Source organism: Gavialis gangeticus, unplaced genomic scaffold (assembly GCF_001723915.1).
Source record: "Gavialis gangeticus isolate Ggan-Ray unplaced genomic scaffold, GavGan_comp1, whole genome shotgun sequence".
In the NCBI taxonomy this organism is placed as follows: Eukaryota; Metazoa; Chordata; order Crocodylia; family Gavialidae; genus Gavialis; species Gavialis gangeticus.
The window spans coordinates 19805734-19830605 of NW_017729002.1; the positions used below are offsets into that span (position 1 = coordinate 19805734).

Consider the following 24872-nt stretch of genomic DNA (forward strand, 5'->3'; position numbering starts at 1 on the left):
GACCACCTTGGTCCATGCCCCTGACTGGACAGAGTGGGAGGTCCCAGAGTCCTCCTTTGTCCTGGAGGGAGAAGGTGGTCTACCCTCCAGCTCCCAGGGGAGAAGGGCCTGGCAGTAGGAGTTATGCCGCAGACTGCCAGGCTGAGTGAGGCGTGTGCATTCTTAGGTAAATGACACTGATGTGTTTAAACTTTTGCTTAAGCTGATAATAAATAAAGCTTTAAAAACCCTGATTTACTCACTGTGACAAACATGTTGGTGCCTGAGCATTAAAGCAAAAAATTAGGAAAAAGTAACTAGTATTTTTTTAAATGTTCTAAAACAAAAATGCCAAGGAAGTCAAATGTCCAGCTATTACTAAAGAATGTAATAAAAGAATAACACTATTAATGAAAAATCAGATTTTCTGCTTCCCTAATGGTATTAATATTGTTCATCGCCCCACATCACCCTTAAAAGAATCTCAGGGCACACTTAGTTGGTTTAATTGCAACTAGGATTTTAAAATCACCTTGATAGCAAATGTTGTTTGGGGTTTTTTGAGAGAGAGAGAGGTTCATCACTGTAATTTCAAAATATAGTGCCATCACAACTGAGCAGAACCTTAGATTCAGTATTCATATAAACCAAATTTTGACAACTCTTCCTCCTTTTGAAGGCTTGTCTACTTACCATTTTAACATAGTCAGCCCCCATTGCAGATAGTTTTGCTGCCATCAATTTGTAAGTACCAAAAGGCATGTCTAGTACCATCTTAACTGTTTAGCATGGAGAAAGTAGAGCAGGGCTTGAAACCCTTCCTCTTCTGTCATGTTTTGCTCTGGACTAAGAAAAGGAAGAAACTTTTTTTTTTTCAGTGAGCCTGCCAAATACAAATAAATTGCTTACCAAAGGGCATCCTGGCATCAAAAGTGCCAAGAACAAGTGCAGAGCCAGCTTCCAGCCAACTTATTCCTTTCAGTGTGGGAATTGCTTTCTTGCATTTAAATTCAGGTTCAGCCAATGCATGATTCTGCCTAACAATGTTGAGGCATGCTGCTCAATTTTCCTACCCTATACATAACCATATGACTAAAAAATAAAAGTGGATAAAGATATCAGTGTAGTGAAAGAAATCAGCTCGTGCAGTATTAGCTGGTCTTTGGAAATTATCGTATCTGTCTTTGACCATAAAAAATAGAATAATTCCCCTATAAGTGTAGTGCTATTTTTGCAGAAGTACCTGTTTTTAGCTATAGTTTCTGAAGCCACAACAAATATGCATGAAAATGTGAAGTGTTTACATGTTTTAATATGATAATGTACGTGTGGTTACACCACAGGAACAGTAGATGAAATTTCCTGTTCCCTGTGGCTTGCAAATTCTGAGTCTTGTCCAATAGTGTAACATGTACAAATTACCAAATCCAGGCTTGCATCATCTTTTTTCAGTAATCAACCAGTCGTATAGTAGCCCTTCACTGGAAGCTTCTAGCTGTTGCAGTCATGGGAACAGCTGATTATGGTGCAATTTATATTGCACAATGTTCTTATTTTCCATATTATTAATAGAGATTGCCAGCTTTCCAATCTGATCTTTCCTAGAGAAATGCATAATTGGAACTTGCTTCACAGTAGCTGTTTTCTAAAGGAAGAGTAGGGAACTTTTTGGATCTCAGGTAAATTGACATCCCTGTATGTCACCAGTGATGGCTGCATTCCAGCCTTGGGTTGCTCCATGCTGATTTTGCAATTTAGCGTTACTCATGGGTGATCACGGGGAAAAAGGTGTTTTGACTTTTGCGTGCTACATTGCTGCTTCTGGGAACAAATTAAATCTTTTAAGTGGGTGGCTGAAATGTGACAGTGATGATGAAAAAATTCTGACTTCCTTCCTGCGAGCAAGGACTGTATTCAAAACTGCAGAACACAAATGACTCCCATTGTAGCTGAACCTACAAATAGCCTTTATGCAAATAGCCTGTTAGAAACCATGCCTCTTACTTAGGTGCTTCTCTTTTAGAAATGTTATTAATTGCCCTTTCCTATAGTTTAAGCTAAGATGTAAGTGGTTTATGGGTGGCTTTTTAGTCTAACCTGTTGTGACTGGTGGTGAAGTTTAACTAGCTCTATCATAATATTTTTGTATTAATAACCATAGTCAGCACCTCTTGCTTTAATGGCAAGAATCGGATCTTGATCTTGACCAGTCTTGGCAGCATTTGAGAGAGCACTGTGACTACTCCTCTAAAAAGGAGTAGGCATGTAAGCTCTATTTAGTGAGGGGCAGCTGAGTCCTTTCACTAGAGAGTGTTCATTTTAAATCTGCCCTGGTAGTGCTTCAGTATATTCATTCCAGTTGCCCTTCTCATAACACCTGCTGCCTCTTCCCACTGGCAGTGGAGCTTTTTACTGCTTCTGTTGCTAGCTGTTTCCTGTCCAACTTTCACAGCTGAGGGAATGGGTGACCAGTTCATCATATGTAGCAGTCTAGAATGGCTTTCAGTTGCAGTTGTAAGACAAAAGCAGCTGTCTAATCTCTTCCTGGCAAACATGTCTGCAAGGCAGTGTTGCAGGCTCTTTCTATGCTAACCTTTACATTTATGCTCCTTCAGCTGTAGCTACTCTTCACTGAAAGGGGTCAGTATTCTAGTAGAGTACTTTTCTTAGTCTTTGGTTTTCTTTTTACTATGTCCCAGGTACGAAGATGCCCTCGTTTTGCTGCTGACAGAGGTATTGAAACGAATACAATTCAGGTACAACCAGGCACAGTTGGAGGAGCTGGATGACGAGACTTTAGATGATGATGTAAGAATGGGGGTTGGTAGGAAAACTGCAAGTCTTCATACTAAACTGCTGTGTCGTACTGAAAAACCAGGAACCTTCCTACCAGGGTCTAGACTGTTTTCCAGCATAGAGTCTGGAAAACTATTTCATTTCAATGCTTTCATTTCTTGCTGCTGTTATCTCCTGTATCTCAACAGTTCCAGTACGCCACTAATAATATGTGCCTAAACAATGCATTGGCATTCTCTTCCTTCCAGATCGAGCATTAGAGAGCAGCAGTGCAGAAGTATACGCTATTTAGGCAGCTCTTGTGTGCATAAAGTGAGAGAGAGTTCAGTGTGAGTTTTGAGGTTAAAAGGAGCACAGCATGCTGGGTGTTTAAAAAAAAGAGATTACTCTATGAAAGAGTAAAGCAGAAATGAGGCTTTTTGATGTCTGATTCTGTGATCTCATGACAAATGCAGATATATAGACCCAGATTGCCAGAGGTGTTAATGTGTTTGAACTCTGTTAAAATATCTGACTTTCATTAATTTGATTTTTATTGCCTAAATACTGCTTGAGGATCTGGCTCTTTATGCCTTTGTTGATATCGGTGCTTCCATATAAAGTTGCTGCACTTTAAGACCTGTTAATCATATTCTCAAATTTTAATATGATGTACTTACAAACAGGAGTGTGTCCATGTTCAGAAACTATACGCTATGCAAAAGGCCAGTATAAAAGAGACCACAGTCTACTCAAAAGGCCAGGAAGTGCCATGTGACATGGTTGTCCAGTTACTTTATACCATTAACAGATATTGAAAATGAAAGCTTGATCCAATATGGAGCCAGTTAGTTGTTCCTTCTCAGATTTGCTTTCAAAGTGGGAGAATCTAAAAACAGTAATTTTTGAGTTCTTGGATGTCTAGCAAGTAGCCAGCTCTGGCAGATACACTTCAGTCAGTTTTCCAGTCCCTAACTCAAACTAACTTAACATAGACTAGCTCTTTCCAGGTTGAGTAGAGGGAAGCACAGGTCATGCTTATCCTGGCATTTCTTCCCATAGCAGCAGACTGAATGGCAGCGGTACTTGCGCCAGAGCTTGGAAGTAGTGGCAAAAGTCATGGAGCTCCTGCCAACTCATGCCTTCTCTACACTGGTAAGTAGCTCTTCCGATGATAAGATTAAGTACCTTTGCACCAGCTTATGTCAGCTCCATCCATTAGGTTTTGTTGCACATTGCCTCTAGAAGACTGTCAAAAAAGAAGTGTAGGGATGTGCTTTTACATCCAAAACAGAGATCAAAACGATAAGTAAAATTTAGTGTAGGGGTGCACCAGTTAAAGATTTTTTGGGCCAAGACTGCTGGCTGATTATTAACGGGCCATATCAGCTGATACCAGTCCAACTGCTGATGTGCACCCTGGCAGCTTGGAGAGCAGCATCAAGCTGGTAAGTCCGTTGGGGGACAAGGGGTGGGGCAGGGGAGGGAAGAGGCATGGGAGTGGGGCAGATCAAGACCCCTGTGGTAATGGAGGAGTGGGGTTGGAGTTAGGCGCTGCCCAGCCAGGGCGGGCCGCATGATGGAGTCGCAAGCAATTCGTCCAGGGGGCACAGGGGGTGGGAGGTGGCTCCCACTGCTGTGCATACCCCTGGGAGAGACATGGGGTGTGTATGCCCCCTGGATCTCTGCACGGGGCAAGGCTGGGCTGCTGCTGTGAGCTGGGGCCAGGGGCAGCGCTGGGCTCTTCTCAGCAGGGGCAGGGTTAAGTCAGGGCTGCCAGAGCTGTCCACCCCGAGCACAGCCCCAGCCCAACCCCTGCCAGGAAAAACCTGGTACCACCCTGACCCGAGGGCACGTGCCCCCCATACCTCCCCCAGGGGTGCATGTAACAACAGGAGCCACCTCCCCATGCCCCCTGGACAAACTGCTCTTGGCTCCATCCTACACTCTGCCCCAGCCTCAGCCCCACTTTTCCCTCACTGCAGGGGCCTCGATCTATCCCTTCACTCCCCCCACCCCTTCCTGCAGCAGACTTACCAGGTAGGTGCTGCTCTCCAAGCTGCCAGACTGGCTGTGTGCATGCTGTAACTATGCACATGGCATTTATCAGCGACATTATCAGCCACATCTTTTTTCACTATCTGGAAGAAGTATCTGAATTCATTAGGATCAGCTGCAGCCATAGCAACTGCATTTGCTTAGAGATCATGTGTACATGCCTGGACTATGTTCCCTGAAAACTCCAATGATTGAAAAGAGAGAAAACAGCTCATTTTTTATAAAGTATTATCATTATGCTTACTGAGATTTCATTTGAAAGGAGATTGCTGGACTAATACAAGCCCAAGATCTGTTTGTCCATGAACATCTTTAAGGCTTGTGAAAATTATAGAACCATTTCTAATTCCGCTGAAAGTTGTGCTGTATGAATCCATGTATTGCAGTGTAGTAATAGTGCATGAATCAGCACCTTTCAGTTTGGTTTGCTCACTAATCTCTTCATTGTCAGTGCAGAGTGAATTCAAGAAGTAAATGGGTGACTTGGTGGAAAACGCATGACTTCAGATCAAGGGGAGATGGTTGAACAAATTCTAACCCTCGGATTAAACTAGTGTGCTGTATTGGGTTTATCTATGTGAACTGCCATCTCAGTACAGAATACCTTTTCTGCGAGCCTTGCTTAATGAATTCTTGGACATTAAATAATCCAAGAAAAACTTACTGAGTCTCATGTGCATGTTACAGTAGTTTGTAAAATGCTTCTGAAACATGCAGTGGGTCTATTGACTACTACTTGGTAAATGAAATTGGCTCCAGAATACATTGAACCACTGTACTTCTTGTCTTTAATCTGCTTGGTTCTGCATATCATGCCTGGTGCTGAGTGTGGAGTGAATGGCCACACTCTATTAGAGTGGCTCTTAGGCCTGCAAAGAGTAGCGATATGGGGCCAAATGCCCATAAAATTCAAAGGCTGTGATGCCTTAGTCAGAGATGATCCTGCCTCATGAGGTCCCTTCCAGCCTTACAGTCCTGTGATTCTAAGTCAAAACTATTGCTTCAGCCCCAAGGGCCATGACAGAATTTATAGCAGGAAAAAGATTTTTGCCTATAAACACATGTCCTTGCAAGTAAAAGTTGGAATAGAAGGGGTAGAAAGTGTACTTCTTTTGCTGACTAAAGTAGTGTTGGTCTAATAAAATGTATTGGATTTACCCAAAGAACCTTGTCTACCTATGTCCTTAGACCAACATGGCTACAACCTATACCCCTTCTTTTGCTGGTAGATGTGTTAGAGGAAAAATAAATATGCAGTCCTAACTGAATGCATTAGGTTTGACTTAGATGCCTGTAGTGTACATAACCCTATAATATTACTGTTAGAGTACCATGGTCTTCTGGGAAGCTAGCCAAGGTATTTCCTATACTTGGTATTTGAGTTGGCGTTCTCCTTCATGTTAGCATGTCCTGTTGCCAAGCTGAAGTGTTCCTAGTAATTAGCAATAGTTTGCCACAGATTGCGCGCTGTGAGGTTAATTTAATGCTCTGAGGGAAAGCAGCCTCTTAAGTCATTCATTCCCTCAAACCTTTTATCTGTGAGGATCCAGCCCACTGCTGTTACAGAGCAGCTGCAAGACTTCTTCAGTCCCTTTGCAATACAGTAACAGCAGGACTGGCAACCTTTTTTTTTTCTTTGACTTGTATATTAGGAGTGGCATTTAATCTTAATGAGGAGAAACTGATTTTGATGGGGTAAAAAGGTGCAATGAAAGTCTCTCACCCCCACAGCTGTGTACCCAACCTGATCCTGATCTGCAGCCCCTCCTCCTATTCTTTTTTGGGCCCCACACAGCTCTGGTCATTCATCTTGTAAGGACTGACAGCATCCCAGGTTATGTTGCTACTGCAGTATCTGGTGGCCATTCATGTCAAGATTGGGTACTGCTGGTAACATGAAAAGGACGGTTGTCACTGAAGGAATTTCTTTAACAAAATGACCTTTATGGGTTTGATGTGAGCTGTCTAGGAATGAAAATCTAGGGCCCCAGATCACTCCAGAACATACAAAGCTATCCTTTCTCCAAATAGGTTTTGCAAGACTTATTAGGAAGAAAAAACAGGAAGTAGTTTTTCTCTGGCTCAGACTAATTGCAGTTGAAAAGCATTGTTTCTGTCTGCACACTGAATTCTCTAATGTATTCCTTTATTTTTCAGTTTCCTGTTCTACAAGACAACTTGGAAGTATACCTAGGACTACAACAGTTCGTTGTCACTTCAGGGACAGGTAATTCCACTATCTAGTGTGTCCTTTCTCAGGTCCTTATTTAGTTGCGGGGGGGGGATATACCTTAAGCTGCTGCTTGCTTTTGAAAATGTTATTACTTTTACATCAATATCATAGAGGTTTGACCTTTTAGGATCTGAAATTCTTGGTGCTAAGCCCCTTTATTTTGCTTGAGGGTGTAGCATTCGGAAATCTGAATTTAATGTGTATGCTCTAAGTAATTGACTTTCCCCTTAAAAATGATTTAGCCTGATGTGTTTTCTTGTTAATTCTGGTACTTGAAACGAACAAACCTGAAGTGTTAAGAGCTGAGATGCAGCACCAAGATATAAAAGTAAGGTCACTCAATTGACAGTTAACTGTTTTCCCTTAAAAACTCCATTCAGGAAGTGCTTGTTTTTGATCTCATATGGAGTCTTGGGAGCTGCTCTAATTAAAATGTCCGCAGCATCTCATGTATTCAGTGTCCTATGCTTCAAAATGGCGGTGAGGGCGTTTCAACTAAAGCTCGTTGAGTGAGGTTTACTTAAAAGTGCCCCTGCCACCATTTCAAAATGTGGGGACACAGAATACATGCAACACTGTGGACATTTTATTCAATCAAGTTTGCTCTGATGCATTTGAATTAGAACATGTCAGAGCAGGTGTTGGGCACATATATAGGTGCCCTTTGTGCCTAAATGCCGTTCAAGAGCCTCTCTGTCCCAGACTGGAGCAGGTATTGAACTATTTCTATCCAACCAGTCATTTAATCCAGTGGTTTCCAGACCTTTTAACCAACAGGCCAGTGCCAACCCTTTAAACTTCTTACTAACCTTTATCAAAATGTTTAATTGAAAGTGCTGTAAAGGCATGCAAGAACCAGTGTGATCCCCAAAGCACATTTTGGGAAGCATTAGTTTAATGCAAAAATGAAAAAAAATGACAGTGCTTCACTACTTGTGCTTAGTAACTGCTTCTAATAACTGAGGAAAAAGGAGAAATATTGAATTTTATTGAGACTTAAAGGGAAAGAGTATTTAGCATACACAAGCATGGGATACAAGTTTTTAACTCTTTAGGCCCAGAGTATCAAACTCATTTTGCCTTGCAGACTGGATCCAGGACACGGGCCTTCTAGCTGCAGCTGTTAGACCTGCAGTGTCAGCCTGGCCAGCAGCCAGGGGGTGAGTGCTGCTGAATTTAGTTGCCAGCAGCAACTGAAAACATGAAATTACGCAGCACCATTCAGCCCCCCTGGCAGCTGGGCCCACTGATGCTGCTGCTCCAGCAGCCATGGCAACAGAACTGAGCAGTGACAGTATTAACTGCTGGCGGCTGTGGCTAAAATTCCAGTGGGTCAGATCTGGTCGCTGTGGGGTGTATGTTTGGCACGCTTGCTTTAGTAAATACCAGAAGTTTTAATTGGCATATTAAGACAGGTAGTAGAATCTGTTCTCTCTCAAATATCACCATAGGTATATGTTAAGACATCACGTAAGTTGCAAACAACCTAAAATACAAAATATACAGACTACAGATTCTCTGAATCTGTGTTGCATGCTGACAGCAAACCTCTTTATTTTTAAGCTGTTTTATTTGTTGAATGCCTGGCCCCCTTCTCAGGTATTTGGGTGTTTTTTCAGGCAGCTCTGGCCACCCTAATGGGTCAGAAGAGTAGGGTCATGCATTGTGTAGACAGGTTTCAGCCAAAATATTTGCCATTTCAGGCTTGTGTTCTACTCCCTGTTTATAATCACAGTTTGCCTTTAAACTAATGCACACCTGCTGGCAGATGGCTATAGTCAGTGGTGTGTAATGATAAGTTTTTCTGGAACTGGTTTTCCAGTTGTTGGGGGTGGTTGGGAATGGACACTTTAGATTTAAGTACAATTTCAGGATTATACAATGTGGTGCTGGCTTAAAGGTTTTGCATCTTGAAATGTTGTAAAACCGATGCTAATTATTTACTTCAGTCCTGAGACATGAATAAAAGGATTACATGAAAAGCAAGGAGCTTGTTTTCTATCATTGTCCTCGGTCTACATGTGCAGCATGCATTTATTATGTAATAGGGCTCTGATTTGGGAGGGGTACACTGCACTGCTGAGAAGTGCATAGATAATGTATATATTTACACAAACTAATCGGCAATTGAGCATCAGAGAAGATGCACATAACTTTCTGAATTTTAAATTATCTGGAAGATGTGAAGTCAGCCACACATTGAATTAATTCAGAAGCAAATGCACTCAAGTTACAAATGTGTCTGTCACTATTTTTCTAAGAATTTTGAACTCTTGCTCTGCAGTGAACCAGCAGAGGGAGCTTGAATTAATTGCCTTTTACTCCCAGAACTGAGATCATCCTTTTTTTATGTCAACATTAACCAGAAAAGGCCTTTGAATTTCAGCTTAATTCCAAGCAAAGCAAAATATATATGCAAAAGGCTAAAATGGGTGGGAAAGATTGTCAGCCTTTTTCAAAAGGGCGTTACAAATGAGTGGGCATCTGCTGAACCCTTTAAATAGCTTTATTCAGTTTCAGCCCTGAGCACCATCCAAATGAAAGAAGTGAATTGAGATCCACTGGAAAGAATGGTAAATTAAAGAGAATGTGTGTAATGTAATTAGAGTAAACTCTGCATTTCCTGTAGCTCCATAATTAGGTTTCTCATCTCAAAGAGCGTATTTATTACAGATATAAGGCTACACGTTTTGTATTTTAAAACTTTTGTGAGAAAAAGGACTCCATGCTGCCTGCATTATAATCGATGATTAACAGCACAGCAAAACAATATCTATACTCAACTTTTTACTTGCTTCACCACTAATGGACCACAATGTCATTTCAGGTCATAGACTGAATATCACTGCAGAAAATGACTGCCGGCGTTTACACTGCTCTTTGAGAGACCTTAGCTCCTTGCTGCAGGCTGTTGGCCGTTTAGCTGAGTACTTTATTGGGGATGTGTTTGCTGCCAGATTCAATGATGCCCTTACAGTAGTGGAGAGGTAGGCAAAAGGCCATTGCATTGGGAAAGAACTTTATGATCCCTCCACAAATACCTGGGAAATCCTAAAAGGCATTTCAAAGTGTGCCACTGCTCCAGGAGCAAACTTATTTCTGCCTAAAGTTACATGCCATTAAAACCATGGCACAGATAACTCAAAGCCAGTGTGCCAAGCATTATTGGCTATTTCTTTTATCAGTCTAGAATCCTTGAGTAGATCTCCCATCTTGTATACCTTGAAGTTCCTAATGTTTGAGTTAAGCAAAAATCAGTTCAGAACACTTCAGCAGTCACCAGGAATTCCAGGATTCCACTTCTCTGGTGTAGCTACAGTTATGTTTCTCATATGAGACAAGACAGTCAGATCTATGCATTTCTCAAAACAAAATTTCTAGGAGACTCCTTATTCAGATAGAGATATCTGTAACAGCCAAAAATCAGTCTTTCATTTGATTATTCTTTCTAAATTCTAAATAAGCTCATGTATAACCAGTGATCATTTGTATATATTTTTCAAATTCTACAATTTAAAAAGTCCTGCATCTGTTTGTAAAAATACACTGTATGGTTTCTTGCACCACAAACAAATGGCCCTTTTGTGTTTAATGTAGGTCTTGCGTGTCTGCATCAATACTTGGTCAGTGTGCAGTCTTGCCAAACACCATATTCAGATAAACTGCAGAAATGTACAAGAATATATTTTACAGTCTTTTTATGTGCCCACTGATGTGCTGCTTCTTTGGCAGGTTGGTCAAGGTAACGCTGTATGGGTCCCAGATAAAACTGTACAACATAGAAACAGCTGTGCCATCTGTATTGAAACCTGACCTTATTGATGTGTAAGTATGAGACCTACTACAAAACCCATAACAAAATTGCAGGCTTTTGAAAGGTTCTACATATATTACTCCTAGTAGTGTCAAAACTCATGAGTGCAAGTAAGATAGTAACTAAATTCAGGTCCCGTATGTCTTTCCTCTGGGAGAAGGTCCTCAAGTAGCTAGGATTTGTGTTTTGTCTCCACTTAATTTCTAGACCATATGTGAAATGCCTACCAGTGGCTAAATGCAAAGAAGTTTTCTTGAAATTGGCCCAAGGTCAAAGCTAACTTGCCTATCTCAAATTTATGCTCTTAACCTGGCTGCCAGTGCCATTCACATAATGAGATTTTAGTTTAAGAAAAAGATAATTAAAGTTGGAGAAAAGAAGTCATCCTAGTCTTTGCTGTAAGCCATCCTGAGCCTTTGTTGGAGCGGGTTGCATATGAATCAAATAAAAATTACAGGCCACAGCACCTTCTATACTGACCATCTGGAAGCTCAAGGCTCTTAGAGTCAGCAAAATGGTGGCATCTTATTGAATATACCAGCTTTGTACCTACTGTCTATATTGAGTGACACAGCAGTCAGGTACTATAACATTTTCTACAAAGCCTGTGTGTACCTATGTGAAAATGAGCTGGGTTCTTGGGAGTAGTAACAAACTTTATATCAGAACTTTTAACCTAGTAGTTAGAATTCCAGAGGTAAATTTTGCAGTCCCACAGAAGGTAATGTACTTGCATTTCATATTACACAGGATGGAATTTGAGCCCTCAGTCACTTACTGGTTGCCATACAAAAGCCAAAACACGGCTTTACTGAGTCACAAAGTATGTGCCTTTAAGCTGCAAGCCTATTTTAAGCTACAAAATGAAACAGTTTGATGCCAGAGTTGATGTTAAATGTAGAGCTTTAGTGCCATTTTAAAGTAGCATTCCACTTTGGCCTGTAAAGGTTTCTGTCCAGAATAGCCTTGTGTTGGACAAGGCTTTATTTCCTGCAAGCTGGCATTTTGTGAGCAGGGTTTAAGCATGGTCTTAAAAGTGCTTGAGATGAGCCCTTTGCTTTGTGATTCCGTATGCATATCAAACTCCTGAAAATCCCTATTGGTAACTCATTTCATCATTATGGTTCCTTGAATCTCTTTGCAAATATTATTCACTTTGGAATAATAGTATCACTTTCAATCTGAGCCTACCTCTTACCTTAAATACACCTTTTGTCCCTTTCCGTGGCACCTCTGGCAGACTAGAATTCTTCTGAGTTGTTGGTTGGTTTGCATTTTAATTCTGTTGCTATCCATTGTCTAATCCTCCTGTCAGTCCAAACAAATACATAATGCCTTAGTCTGACATCAGTTGAAGATGGATACTTTTACTACTTCAGTAACAGAGGGAAATAACTTGCATCTCAGCCTTCTTTCCTTTTACTGTTATTGGTGAGACCTATGGCTCTTTCTGTGGCATTGAGACAAATAATAAAAAATCAGTATCAATCCAGTAGATGATTTTACCTGACCTTCCTAACTTCAGGGTCATCCTGATCTATTGTATTTGAGGAGTAGCCAAAGAGTCCACTTATACCCAATTCATTTTGACACACCTGAAGTTTAAAGTAATCAAGACAAAAGCAGCATTTTATTCCTGGTTTCCATTGACTGAATTGTTAATCCTTGGGTGTGATAATCCTGTGAGCAGTGATAGAGAGTAGAGTTGAGGTGGACAGAACCTGCAGACAAGTATTTCTATACTTTCACATGTTTTAAGTATAGCCTCTGTTTTGAATTTCTGGGTTCTCTAATGCTTGGCTGAGAAGTGTTGAATGAACATGAATGTTCCTGAAGGGCTCCCATCCCTGCAAGTAACACTTACCTAAGGAAATTAAAGATGAAAATCCCTTTCTTGAGAATTTCCCTGGCTTTTTCTAAAATGTGTTGTTCGGTTATGAAAGCCCTGAAGAGTTTGCAATCTGTGTAAGACCAAGCTATAGTCAGCTACCCAGCATGCTTCTCTCTCTTCTTTCCCCACATCCAACAGAAAGCTATGTGGACATGGGGCACTTACAGTGGAACTGGCTGATTTGAGAGTGACATGCAGACTGCAAGAGCCAAGTTCCTGTTGCTATTCTCCCATCTTAAAAAACAAAACAAAAAAAGATTGCTTGTTTGTTCTCACCTCCCTGCCTGACTGGTGACAGCCACAGCAGGAGGAAGTACTCCAGAATTTCAAATGTTAGCATAAACTGCATGTAATGCTAATGTGCACTCTGAAAATAAAACAAAAACAACTTTTCCAAATGTATGCAGAGATCCCAGTTAAGTAGATATAGCAGTGCACAATTTTAATGACATAAACTCTCAGCTTGATTTCATGTCAAAGAAGTTAGCAGAAATCTTTTAAAAGTGTAGCCTCCCAGCTTGTCTACATTAGTGTAGTCCAGTTTGCTTCAAACTTTTTAGAAAAAACTCTTGTGCATGTGTGAAACTTCCAACGTGACAGAGGTAGTTTGTCTTATAATGGGAAACCTTGTGACAGCTTTCAATGAAGGTGAGCAATCCCTTCCCTAGTACCCCCTCAGGGATATATGCTGTATTTAGGACTTCTACAATCCTATTGTTGTATTACTGGAATGCTCTTTATCATCTGTATATTATATTTTGGTTTCTCCTCCTAGCCATGCTCAGTCGCTGGCAGCATTGCAGGCTTACTCTCATTGGCTAGCACAGTTCTACAGTGAAGTCCATCGACAGAATTCTGAGCAGTTCATCTCTCTAGTCTCCACTGCCCTGGAAGCAATTATTCCACTCATCAGCTCGAAGGTATCTTCATCAGAATGGCTTAATGATGCTGTAAGAAACTAGATATACCCTAAAACTAACATCCAGGGTTCTATGTGAGTGGGCATGTGGCATTCTCAAGAGACCTCACTCTTCCTCTGTGGATTTTGCAGGCTAGTCCTCAGGATGGATGAATCTGGAAGGGAGATTAAATGTGTCAATACAGTACATTTGTCTACCTCTCAGGGCCATGGTGATATCTTATGTGAGGTGTAGTGGAAGTTTGTCATCAATTAAAAAAAAAAAAAATAGCATTCAGTAGCATGATAGAGATAAAGGGCAGCCAATTGCTGCAAGAGCAGCCTGTTAGGAAAGGCTTAGTAACAGAGGTCTAATTATTTTTTGGCTCCTTTAATCTGAGATCCTGGACAGACCTTGAAGTTCTTCAAGGGATGAATAAACAGATGTACACACGCTTTGAAATGCTCCAAAAAATAACCTGGTATAAAACAACTAATTTTCACAAGTGCTTTAAAATTTGTGCTCCCTGTTATGTATGCAAGCTCCACAGAGCATGGCAGAAGAAGGGCTTGGTCCTCCACAGTGATTCCCTGCTCCACGGGCCCTTTGGTCTCCTGGTTCCAGGGTCTCCAAGGCCTCATGCTGCTCCTGGCTCTGGGGAGAGGAGTGTGTTTTGGGAGAGCAGATTTGAATACCTAAGAGAGTGTTTGCTGACTGTTGCCTCCAAGGAAGAGAGGGTCAGAGCACAGCAGCCCTTGGGAAATGGGTGCAGAGGTGTTCTGACACTGCGCCTCTGAAACTAGGAAAAGTATGGAGGGGCACTCTGGGAGAGTGCACAAGACAGTGTGTTCATTCACAGTGCTGTACTCACTTCCCCCCGCCCTTGGATGGGACAGGGGGTGTAGCAGATCCACAGGATGCAGAACCTCTTTCTTATGCCCCCTGACTGGAGAGAGCATGCCACTATATGCATTGTGGCAATTTTGAAATGCTCCTGTTAAGAGGCATGGCAGGGGGCTGTAAATCTAGCTGAAACGCTTCAATTTTGGAGCACTTCAAAGTTCATATGCCTTTTAAAGCACTTCATATGTCATGTCTGTCTCCATTCTAAGAGTGGAGAAGTCTCTGTTATCCGTATTAAGGGGCTAATCTGCATGCTGATTTTTAGGCTACTAAGTGCTGAATTGTGCAAGTTTCTGTACATGTTTGTTGTAGTGACTTGTTTCTGTCATGAAGGATCTGTACATTTGAAAACTAGTCCTGTGTCCTAGAGAATCTGTTCTTTTGTCTTGGCATTAAGTTATGGTAGATCCTGGACATGTGCATGTTCTATTTCAGGTGCAGGAGAAGTTGCTGCTGTCTTCATGCCACTTGTTAGTTTCTTTAGCCACCACAGTGCGGCCTGTGTTTTTGATTAGTATTCCAGCAGTCCAGAAGGTGTTCAACCGGATCACAGACACCTCTGCTCAGCGGCTTCCTGATAAGGTGATGTTTGATGCTTAATGCAAATATGGGATTTGGGTGACTGGGGAAACAAGTGCCACAGCTCTTACTATTGGGGTACAGTAGTTTCAGGGAAAGATCATTGTTACTCCTGGATTCCTTAATCATTGTGCACAGAAATCCAAGTGATTTGGCTGTCAGTGGCCTTTTGTTTTCAATGTTAAATGGGGAGAAGAATGGAATTTTGAATCTCATGTAATTTCATCTTAATTTCCTGTAATGTGACTCCTGCCTTTTCTAAGCTGGCCAGAGCTTGAAATTGTATAGCCCAGTGCTACCTCTGACATATGGGATGGATACCTCAATGTAGATTCTTCATGAGGCCTTTTGTATTTGCAGCTTAAGCACTACTGTAATACAAAGTGAATATTTAAAGACCTTTTAGAGACCAGGATCTTGTCAGGACTGGACAAACATGATGTACATCAGTCCTTAAGAGCTAATGGCATAAACAAGATGGGGTGGCAGAAAAGTAATGTTGTTCTTATTTTACAGATACAGTACTAAAGCACAGATTGAATTGCTGAGGGTCCTGCAGAAGATGTGTAGTAGAGTTGAGAGCCAAACTCAGTTCTCAGTTGGAGGCTGAAGCCTTATCTAATTGTACTTTTCTAGTTTGCAGGATAGTTATATTTCAGTTGAGTTCAACTTCTCTGGTTAAAACTTTTTCTTATTTGACAACTGTAAGATCTCCTAGGGTAGAGTTGCACTCCAGCATAAAGTGAGCAACAGGTCCTTTACAGCTCTGTTGTACCAAAGCTTAGTGTCTCTTTGCTTCCAGGCTCAGGTACTGGTCTGCAGAGCACTTTCAAATGTGTTGTTGCTGCCATGGCCAAATCTCCCAGAGTGTGAACAGCAGTGGGCAGTTCGTTCAACCAACCACACCAGCCTAATCTCTGCCCTCACAAGGGAATACCGCCAACTAAAATCCAACACCATCCTACCACAGAGGAAAGTGCAGCTGGAAGACAGTAAGTGCTTAGGTCTCTAATATAGCACTTCTGTCTCTTTTAGCAATTGATGCAACCATTGATGAGAAGGCCTTATTAAACATTTGTTCCAATAACTGTACTTCCTGGTAAGCTTGTGTTTGGTGACTTTTTTGAGAAAAAAGGATAGCAGCAGTTATACCAACTGTGGCATGCAGCCGTTCCCATCTCTGCCGCCAGCCACACAGCTCCAATCACGGCTCTGTGGCAACAGTGGGAGGTTTTGTATGCAGGGCAGTCACCGCTGGCACAGGCGGTCCCACAGGCAAGCGGCAACGTGGCTACAACCAACACCCGGTGTCCTTATGCTATTATGTTAAATATCTAGATTGAAAGCAGTGTTGCCAAAGATTATACCTATGAAAGTGACAGTATCTTGAAGAAACTTTTGTTTTCTCTTAAGCCTCAATCTCAAATATCCTTGAAGAGCAAGTTTGAGACATCCTGGTCCCTGCTAGCTAAAAAGTTTCTATGCAAGTTTTCATGGCTTTTGGTTTGAGGATCGTTCTACTAAGAAATATCTGAAACTCCTTCATCGCTTACAGCTGCAGTAGCAACAGGGGCTCCAACCTAGCTCATTCGGATGATATGGGCTTATATTTAAGAGATGAGAGAGGTGTATTGAAGGGTGGGCTAAAGATCCTTAAGGGTAAAGGGTAACATTAGAAAATTGCTCTATAGTTTCAGGTAGCTTGCACTCTCCTCACTGTGGCATTTACATAGTGCTTCTTTGCAAATCTTATTCCTGATGTTGTTTTCATGAACTCAAAATTAACCCCAGGTATCACACTGCCCCCCAATATGTTTGTTCAGTTCCCTTGTCTGGCCTTATTTTAACCAGCAGTGCATCTAAAAGAATCGCTTCCCCCACTCCTAGTCCTTGCCTCTTAATAGAAGCCAGTATCCATTTGAGCACTGATTTGAAAAAAGATGCTTAAACATACTAAGCTAAGCATGTGAGTAGTGACTTCAGTGAGAGAGAGTGTGTGTGTGTGTGTGTGTGTGTGTGTGTGTGTGTATCTTTAAATTAGGCACCCAAGCATCTTCTTGAATTGGGAACTTGATTTATAATGTAGTTCTCTCATCTCTGAAAAGTATTCTAGGGCTTAGCCACTATTAATACAAATGAATAACTTTTGCCTCATTCCCCCCGACTTTAAAAGATGAAGTCCTGAGAAATGTCATAATTTTTCTCCATCTTGATTTGCAGCCAAAGTGATCATCCATCAGACACTAAGTGTCTTGGAAGATATTGTGGAGAGTATTTCTGGAGAGTCTACCAAGTCACGACAGATCTGTTATCAGTCACTGCAGGAGTCTGTCCAGGTCTCGCTAGCCCTCTTCCCAGCTTTCATTCATCAGTCAGGTATAACCATAGGGCAGGCTTTAATGCTGTGAGTAGCTTTTATGATATACTGGCAAATTCCAAGGTCCATCAACACACAATCTATGTGCATGAAGTGCTTGGATTTGCTTTGCTTAAGTGGAACACAAATTCATATTGCTGGTATCTCTTTATTCGGGAAGTTGTAGGTTTGGCTGTATCCTGGATCAGAAAAGGATTGGAGAACATTCAGCAGGAAATGTTCTTTGCTTAAATGGCTGTTCTGCCATCTGTTCAGGACATAGCTGTAGAGGTCTGCAGTATACCAAATCCACAACATTCCAGCGACTTTCATTTTTGCTGTCCCTTAACAGATGCACTGTAGTCATGAAGGGCATTTCAAACTAGCTGAGGTGTTCATGAGTGAAAAATGTTTTTTGATTTCAAATATGCTGTCTGGCTGTAAAATATTTTGTCTGGTATATACCATTGTCTTCAGAATGTTAAAGGCATAGTCCTACTAAGACTGCAAGATTTGGGCCTGTTTTAAGGGCAGCTTGAAGAACCTTGTTTGCCTGTCTGGTCTTCAGCTGGACCCCAGTTGATTTTAATTAGCTTGGTTTATATTACACTAAGGCAGCTGAAAGGTCAAGGGGTGCCAAAGTACAAGGGCATCAAGAAAAGCCATTGAGGGCTGTGTTGCAAAAGACAGGTGGCAGCTTCTGCAACAAAGCAGGAGCATATGAAATGGTACCCTAGACATAGCCAAGAGCCATGCACATATAGAGAAGTAGGAAACTGGGTGAGGGAAAAGATTAGATGAAGGGAAAATTTTTAATACGAACAGCATCCAGTTGGGTAAGCTAGTGTCCTTAATCCAGGCCATTGCTATATGGTGAACAGCTAGCTGACAGTGCAAAGGCACCTTTGGTGTAAGCGGGCTCCTAGACTGACATAATCTGTAGAGTCATGTGCAATGAAGGAATTGAAAAGCGACAGCCGTAATATGGATACCCAATCCAGTGCGTTGGTACTAGCACTAAACTGTTCAACTCTGCAATGCTAATCATTTAAGCACACAACCATGTGTTGGAAATTACCTCTGAAGTCAGCAGGCTGTCTTTAATTTTTACAAGAAACAAATTATATTATGTCTCTTCTTCTCCACCTCCAACCCATATAACTCCTGATCTCATGTTACTTCCTGTTGACCTTTGAACTACCAGGGCTTGGTCTAAGCCAGTGATGGCCAACTATTTTGGCAGGCAGGCCACGAATTAAGCCCTATCCCCAGAGGCATACTTGATCATTTACTCCTGGGTGTCCGAATGGAGACAAAAGGATCAAGCCTCAGAGCAGGGCAGGGGCAGACCTGCTGCAAGAGGAGGTGCTAGGAGACAGGTTAACAGTTCCCTGGCCCTGCAACTGCCACTTTTTTTATAGTGAGCAAGGGTATAAACTGTTGTTAGTGCTGTCATCTTTGGTGGTGCTGGCTGAATGCATAATGGCTATTCCAACTTGCCTCTCTGCCACAGGTGTTGGACCCGGTGGGATAGTCTTTTTAAATCTTTGGCACCAGCTGTAAGTCTTATTTGTGCTGGGAACCATCGTGGTAAATCCCAGCATCAAGTGATAAAGGAGAATCCAGCATAAGAGGAGCAAATCACTAACGAAATGAGCATTTTTATAGTGCCTTAATGCTATGCTTCTTAACACCTTCTCTTGACCTTGTCGTTGCTGTTGTAGATGTTACTGATGAGATGCTGAGCTTCTTCCTGACTCTGTTTCAAGGATTGAGGGTACAGATGGGAGTGCCTTTCACTGAGCAGATCATACAGACCTTCCTAAACATGTTCACCAGGTACTTTGTCACACCTATCAATTCATCTGTCTCCTGTTGATGAGAAGTTTTTTTTCTGGTCCCTGACAGAGAGCTGTTCTATTTCAGTAAGCTGCTCATGCAGTAAAAATTCTCAATTGTCTAGTGTCCAAGTGTGTTTGTTAATTTTCAACCTTCTCAAAGTACTGCAGTTTTTTTCCTTGTGCAGAGACTAAATCAGTTGGGGGGAGAGGGGAAAAATATGTGAAATCCAATGTAATTTTAAGTAAACTGCTCAAAAAGCCATTGTGTATCAAATGTTCATGCTCCTTGTAAATAGGTGGTAGCAGCATTTATTGTCTGAAATTCAGAGAGGTAAGACGTGTTCAGGAATGACTCTCCTCCCTGGACCTCTCCAGATTGGGAAGTTCTATTTCTTTGAAGGAATGCCCCTTTCTAAGCAGCTGTGTACTGCACCTGCCCTATGACCATTAAGTAGCTCTGGTGCCTGGTTCAGAGAAAGATAGGTTTCCCAGGTACTATTCCATAGTGACTTATGTTGGATGGGTGCAAAATGATTGCCCACTATTTATTACCATGAAGTCTGGAATCTGATGGTTTGAACTGCATTAAGTAAATGCCAAAGCTGTTGTCTAAGAAACCCATCAAGCATGATGCAGTGTACTGCAGGTGTGCATGCCCCTTCTTTACGGTTATTTAAGGTCTGGATTAGCAGATGGTTTTGTGCCCAAAGTGTGTGAAGTCTATGGAAGCTTGGGGTGTTTTATTTTGCTCCTTGGTTATAGACCCTCCTCTCCTGAGACTTACTGCAGTGGTACCCAACCCCCGGGCTGCAGCCCGGTACTGGACCGTGAAGGGTTGGCTGCCGGTCCACATGAGAGTTGACTGCCGTGGACTGAAAGTGACCACAGACTGGCAAATTGCGCACCAGCAAGCTACAGACTGGAAGAGACTGGCACACTGTGGACCCACAGTATGCCTGTCACTTCTGGTCCACGGTCCCTTCCAGTGTGCAGTTTGCTGGTCCTCAGCATAAAAAAGATTGGGAACCCCTGACTTATTGCACTCATCTAGCTATATTCAGATGTTTTAAATTCAGTTCAGGTAAACTTTACGTCTCCTTCTGACTGACTTTCAAGAAGGCCTGTATGCAAATGACTCTTCCCCCCCCCCTCCTTTTTTTTAATAGAGAGCAGTTAGCAGAGAGCATTCTCCATGAAGGCAGTACTGGCTGTCGAGTGGTTGAGAAGTTTCTGAAGATACTACAAGTAGTAGTTCAAGAGCCAGGCCAAGTGTTCAAGCCTTTCTTACCCAGCATCATCTCACTGTGCATGGAGCAGGTCTATCCCATCATTGCAGAGGTAGGACAACTCCTACGCAAAGTGGTACTTTGAGTGGGAAGAGAACAGAAATTCCTTCTTTTCATATGACCTCAGTTGAAGTCACCAGGTTAGATGCTGACTGTATATGGGCAGAGGCTGAGGTTATTGCCAAGTAGCTGTAACAGCTAAATTTGTGGATATGTTCAAAGCAGAACTTCAGGAATCATAATTTTTGTGGCAGTTTTTTTTTTCCATGGCCCATGTGGATATTGGGTTCCACAGGCTTGTAACTGGTGGCATATTAAGAAACAACCAGCATAGCTTTGTTGAGGGAAAGTCATGCCTAACAAACCTGGTGTCCTTCTGTGACCAGGTAACTAACCAGCTGGATATAGGACGTGATTTACATCATCTACCTAGACTTCAGCAAAGCCTTTAATACTGTTTCCCTTGAGTTTCTCTCAAGTTAGAGGGTACTGGCGTAGACCAGTCTGCAGCAAGGTGGGTTGGCAGCTGGCTCAGAGGCCAATCCCAGCGAGTTGTAATTGATGGGATGGTCTCATCTTGGAGGGCTGTCTCGAGTGGTGTCCCCCAGGGATCAGTGCTTGGGCCCATGCTCTTTAACATCTTTATCAATGACTTGCATGAGGGAGTGGAAAGCACAATGATTATGTTTGCAGATGACTCCAAGCTGTGGGGAAGTGCAGGAACATCTGAGGGATAGGGAAAGGATCCAGAATGACCTGGACAGACTGGTCCTATGGGCTGAATGGAATCAGATGAGGTTCAGTAAGGACAAGTGCTAGGTCCTTCATCTGGGTAGGAAGAACCCTTATCATAACTGTATGATGAGGGGTGGTCCCCTGGCTGACACTGCATCTGAAAGGGACCTAGGGGTGACAAATGACCAGAGGATGAATATGAGCCATCAGTGTGATGAAATTGCTAGCAGGGCAAATAGAGCTCTGGTATGTATCAGCTGATGCATTGCAAATATATTCAGAGAGGTGCTCCTCCCCCTTTTTGGCATTGGTGAGGCTACAGCTGGAGTACTGTGTCCAGTTCTGGGCACTGCACTTCAAGGATGTGGATAAGCTTGAAAGGGTACAGAGAAGGGCCACCCATATGATCAGGGGCCTGGAGGATAGGCCCTATGAGGAGAGACTCCAGGAACTGGGTTTGTTCGGTCTGAGTAAGAGAAGACTGAGAGGTGACTAAATAGCCATCTACAAGTACATCGGGATGAACACCAAGATCTAGGGGAGCAACTCTTCAGAAAGGCACCCCTTGGGAGGACAAGGTCCAGTGGGCACAAGCTAGTTGAGGAAAAATTTAGGCTGGACAGAAGGAAAAACTTCATTTCCATAAGGGTATCTAGAATCTGGAACACACTCCCAGCAGAGGTGGCAGTAGTCACCATCCCTGGAGGTGTTCAAGAGGAGGGAAACAAGTATCTCGTTGAGCTCATTTGAGCCCAACTACCTCCCGCCCATGGCAGAGAACCAGACTTGATCTTACAGGTCCCTTCTGGTCCTACTATTCTATGATTCTATGCACTAGAAGAAAATACTTTCATGCTATCTAATGGCACGTCTTGCCTCGAGTTCTGCCCTGAACGGCCACTTGCCATGTTACATGGAAGAGTTCTTGGCAGTGGAGTCTGTTGAAATAGTTTTCATGTCAGCCAGGAATCTGTTGTAACTTTTTTTTCTTCTCCCCTCTAGCGCTCATCTCCTGATGTGAAAGCTGAACTTTTTGAGTTGCTTTTTCGGGTCCTGCATCATAATTGGCGGTACTTCTTCAAATCTAATGTTTTGGCCAGTGTTCAGAGAGGAATAGCAGAGGAACAAATGGAGAATGAAGCACAGTTCAGTGCCATTATGCAGGTAACTCAACAGCTGTTTGCTAAATAAGAATTTCTGCTTTCTCTGGTCACTGCAACAGGTAGGTAAATACTGAGGGTTGACTCAAACTAAATTTAACATGAATGAGTTCCTGATATTAAATGTGAACTGAGGAAATGTCAGTTAACACATGGCACTTGTGGTTTTGAAGGCATAAGATGCAGACTACCTTAGTATTTGGAAAATAAAGGACAGTAAACACTTTTAGTTTGGGGAGGGGTCAATTTGCTGCATAACTTTATACTATATAATAATAAATTAGACCCAGCCTTCAGAACTTAAAACATCACTGATGTGGTAGTACAGAGCAGTAACAAGTCTTTCAGATTTGCAGTAAGACAAGCTGTCAGTTGAGAAAAGCTTGTAGAGTCCCAAACTGTCCCCTGGGTTTATATTAACTTGTTATTGTAGGGTGTTCCACTGTATGCATTTCACTGGTAATTCTGTAGAATAGAGAAAAGAAAAGTTATCGTACTTCAATCAAATACCATCTCCATTGGTCAGCCTAAAGACTTCTTTGTTCTGAGTTTTCACTTTGACACTTGTCAGAAGTGGTAGAACCTGGGGCTGTGCTTCCCCTTTAGTAACAGAATTAGGTCTCCAAAACAACGATCCCAAGACCAGCAAAATTTAAACCATCCTCTTAATCAGTAGCTGATAGAGTTAGTGATTGGAAGATCTATGCCCTTCACCTTCAGCCCACTTTAGAGTAAACAGAGGTCTTGCAGCATGCCCTGGAAGTCCCTAATCCCTGGGTTACTGAGATCTGCTAGGGCTCAGAGTTAGTTTGTGCACTTCTGGTTGAATTACACAGAGCTGCCCAAGCATTTGTTCTTGTACTGTTCTGACCAGGTAACTCATGTTGCACCCTTTCATGTTAGGTGGCATTCACTCAGTAATCAAAGTGTTAGCTGCCTGTTGGTTACCAATTTCAGATTAGCTGGCTCCTGTTCATTTTGATACAAAGATTTTATTTAGTGTTTTGCAAATGTTCTACATCATAAGAACAGCCCATCTTATCACCAGTCTGCACTACCTTCCATGTGAGATCAATGCATGGGACTATAACTGGGTTTTGAAAAGGGCTGAGCCATTTTTGAACTTTAACTGTAAGCTTCATAGCTAAACACATGATAGCCTGATGACAGGAGTGGTGTGTCTCCACCTCCATTGTACAATATTCTGAGCACTTCAGTAGGTGAAACTTACTCCAGAACCCTCTAGTCTTGGTGTGTGCCAGGGACAATATACCAGACTGGTCCAGTCTGATTTAGCTAACTCTGTTGCTGCCTTCCCTTTATAGTTTCCCCCAGTTCAGTCCATCTTCCTGCTTTTTTCACTTCCAGTATGTAGTATGAGATTTTATTTGCTTCAGCAGTACATTGGACCTGTCTGCCCATTGTCCCAGTCTCAAGATTTATACATGTATTCAAAAGAACTTAAACATGTTCTGTCTTCTCCTATGTTCCACTGCTGATCAGCTAGAAATACCTGCATTTTTTCACCAAATTCTTAGCTAAAAAGTTGAGATTTCACTCTCCATGTACAATCAGCAAACTTGGCCTACAGCAGAAAAACAAAGGGCAGTTTTATCGCTAGTCATTCCTCTAGCTTGAGTGTGCTGCCAGGTCATGAGAGACTCAATTTATGGACTGTTCACTGTGTCTCAGATGTCAGTTCAGCTCTTCCTTCTTTCTGGTCTGGCATTGGTGCAACTTATTAAACAGCCACTTCTTTGTCCTGCAAATTAACGAGTTAAAAACATTTGCAGTTCTTATAACTCCTTGGTAGTTTATGCTTCTGGGATATGGAAACTGAACTGCTTTTTGCATTGCAATACATGACACACTAGATACAGGAGGGTCTCCCAGATCATTCAAGGCTTGCCCAATTAAAGCTGAGTGAGTCCTGTTTGACAAGAAGTGTTACCTCCAAGGAGGAATATTCTGTACTGGTCCGGTCCTGCAGGGAGCAAACCAGGAAAGCCAAGGCTGCAACTGAACTCCAACTAGCTTCGAGCATCAAGAACAATAAAAAGTCCTTTTTCAGATATGTGGGGAGCCGGAGGAAAAGCAAGGGCAACATTGGACCCCTGCTGAACCAGATGGGGCAACTGATGCCCAGGAAAAAAACAACCTATTAAGTGGGTACTTTGCACCAGTCTTTGATCAGTCCCATGGGATGCCCATGCCCACCACGGGACAGGGAGGTCCGGGTGAGGGAGATCCCCTGCCCTCCATTAATGCTGACCTCGTGAAGGAACACCTTGAGAAGATGGATACCTTCAAGTCAGCCAGCCCTGACAATCTACACCCCAGGGTACTCAAGGAGCTGGCGAGCA

At 42.3% G+C, this 24872-nt stretch overlaps 1 protein-coding gene across 2 annotated transcripts in view; it reads left to right on the top strand.

The window, feature by feature from the left end:
* XPO6 (exportin 6) overlaps nucleotides 1-24872 on the top strand; it is a 105276-nt gene that overhangs the window by 75129 nt on the left and 5275 nt on the right. Inside the window, exons 10-21 of one of the 2 annotated variants that reach the window (XM_019507584.1) lie at nucleotides 2679-2787; nucleotides 3817-3909; nucleotides 6970-7039; nucleotides 9873-10032; nucleotides 10778-10870; nucleotides 13526-13670; nucleotides 14988-15134; nucleotides 15934-16123; nucleotides 17352-17507; nucleotides 19212-19326; nucleotides 20495-20666; nucleotides 22352-22513. In XM_019507584.1, the coding sequence (XP_019363129.1) occupies nucleotides 2679-2787; nucleotides 3817-3909; nucleotides 6970-7039; nucleotides 9873-10032; nucleotides 10778-10870; nucleotides 13526-13670; nucleotides 14988-15134; nucleotides 15934-16123; nucleotides 17352-17507; nucleotides 19212-19326; nucleotides 20495-20666; nucleotides 22352-22513 (1612 nt within the window). The remainder of the gene's footprint in view (nucleotides 1-2678; nucleotides 2788-3816; nucleotides 3910-6969; nucleotides 7040-9872; nucleotides 10033-10777; nucleotides 10871-13525; nucleotides 13671-14987; nucleotides 15135-15933; nucleotides 16124-17351; nucleotides 17508-19211; nucleotides 19327-20494; nucleotides 20667-22351; nucleotides 22514-24872) is intronic. The other variant, XM_019507585.1, reaches the window with a different exon arrangement.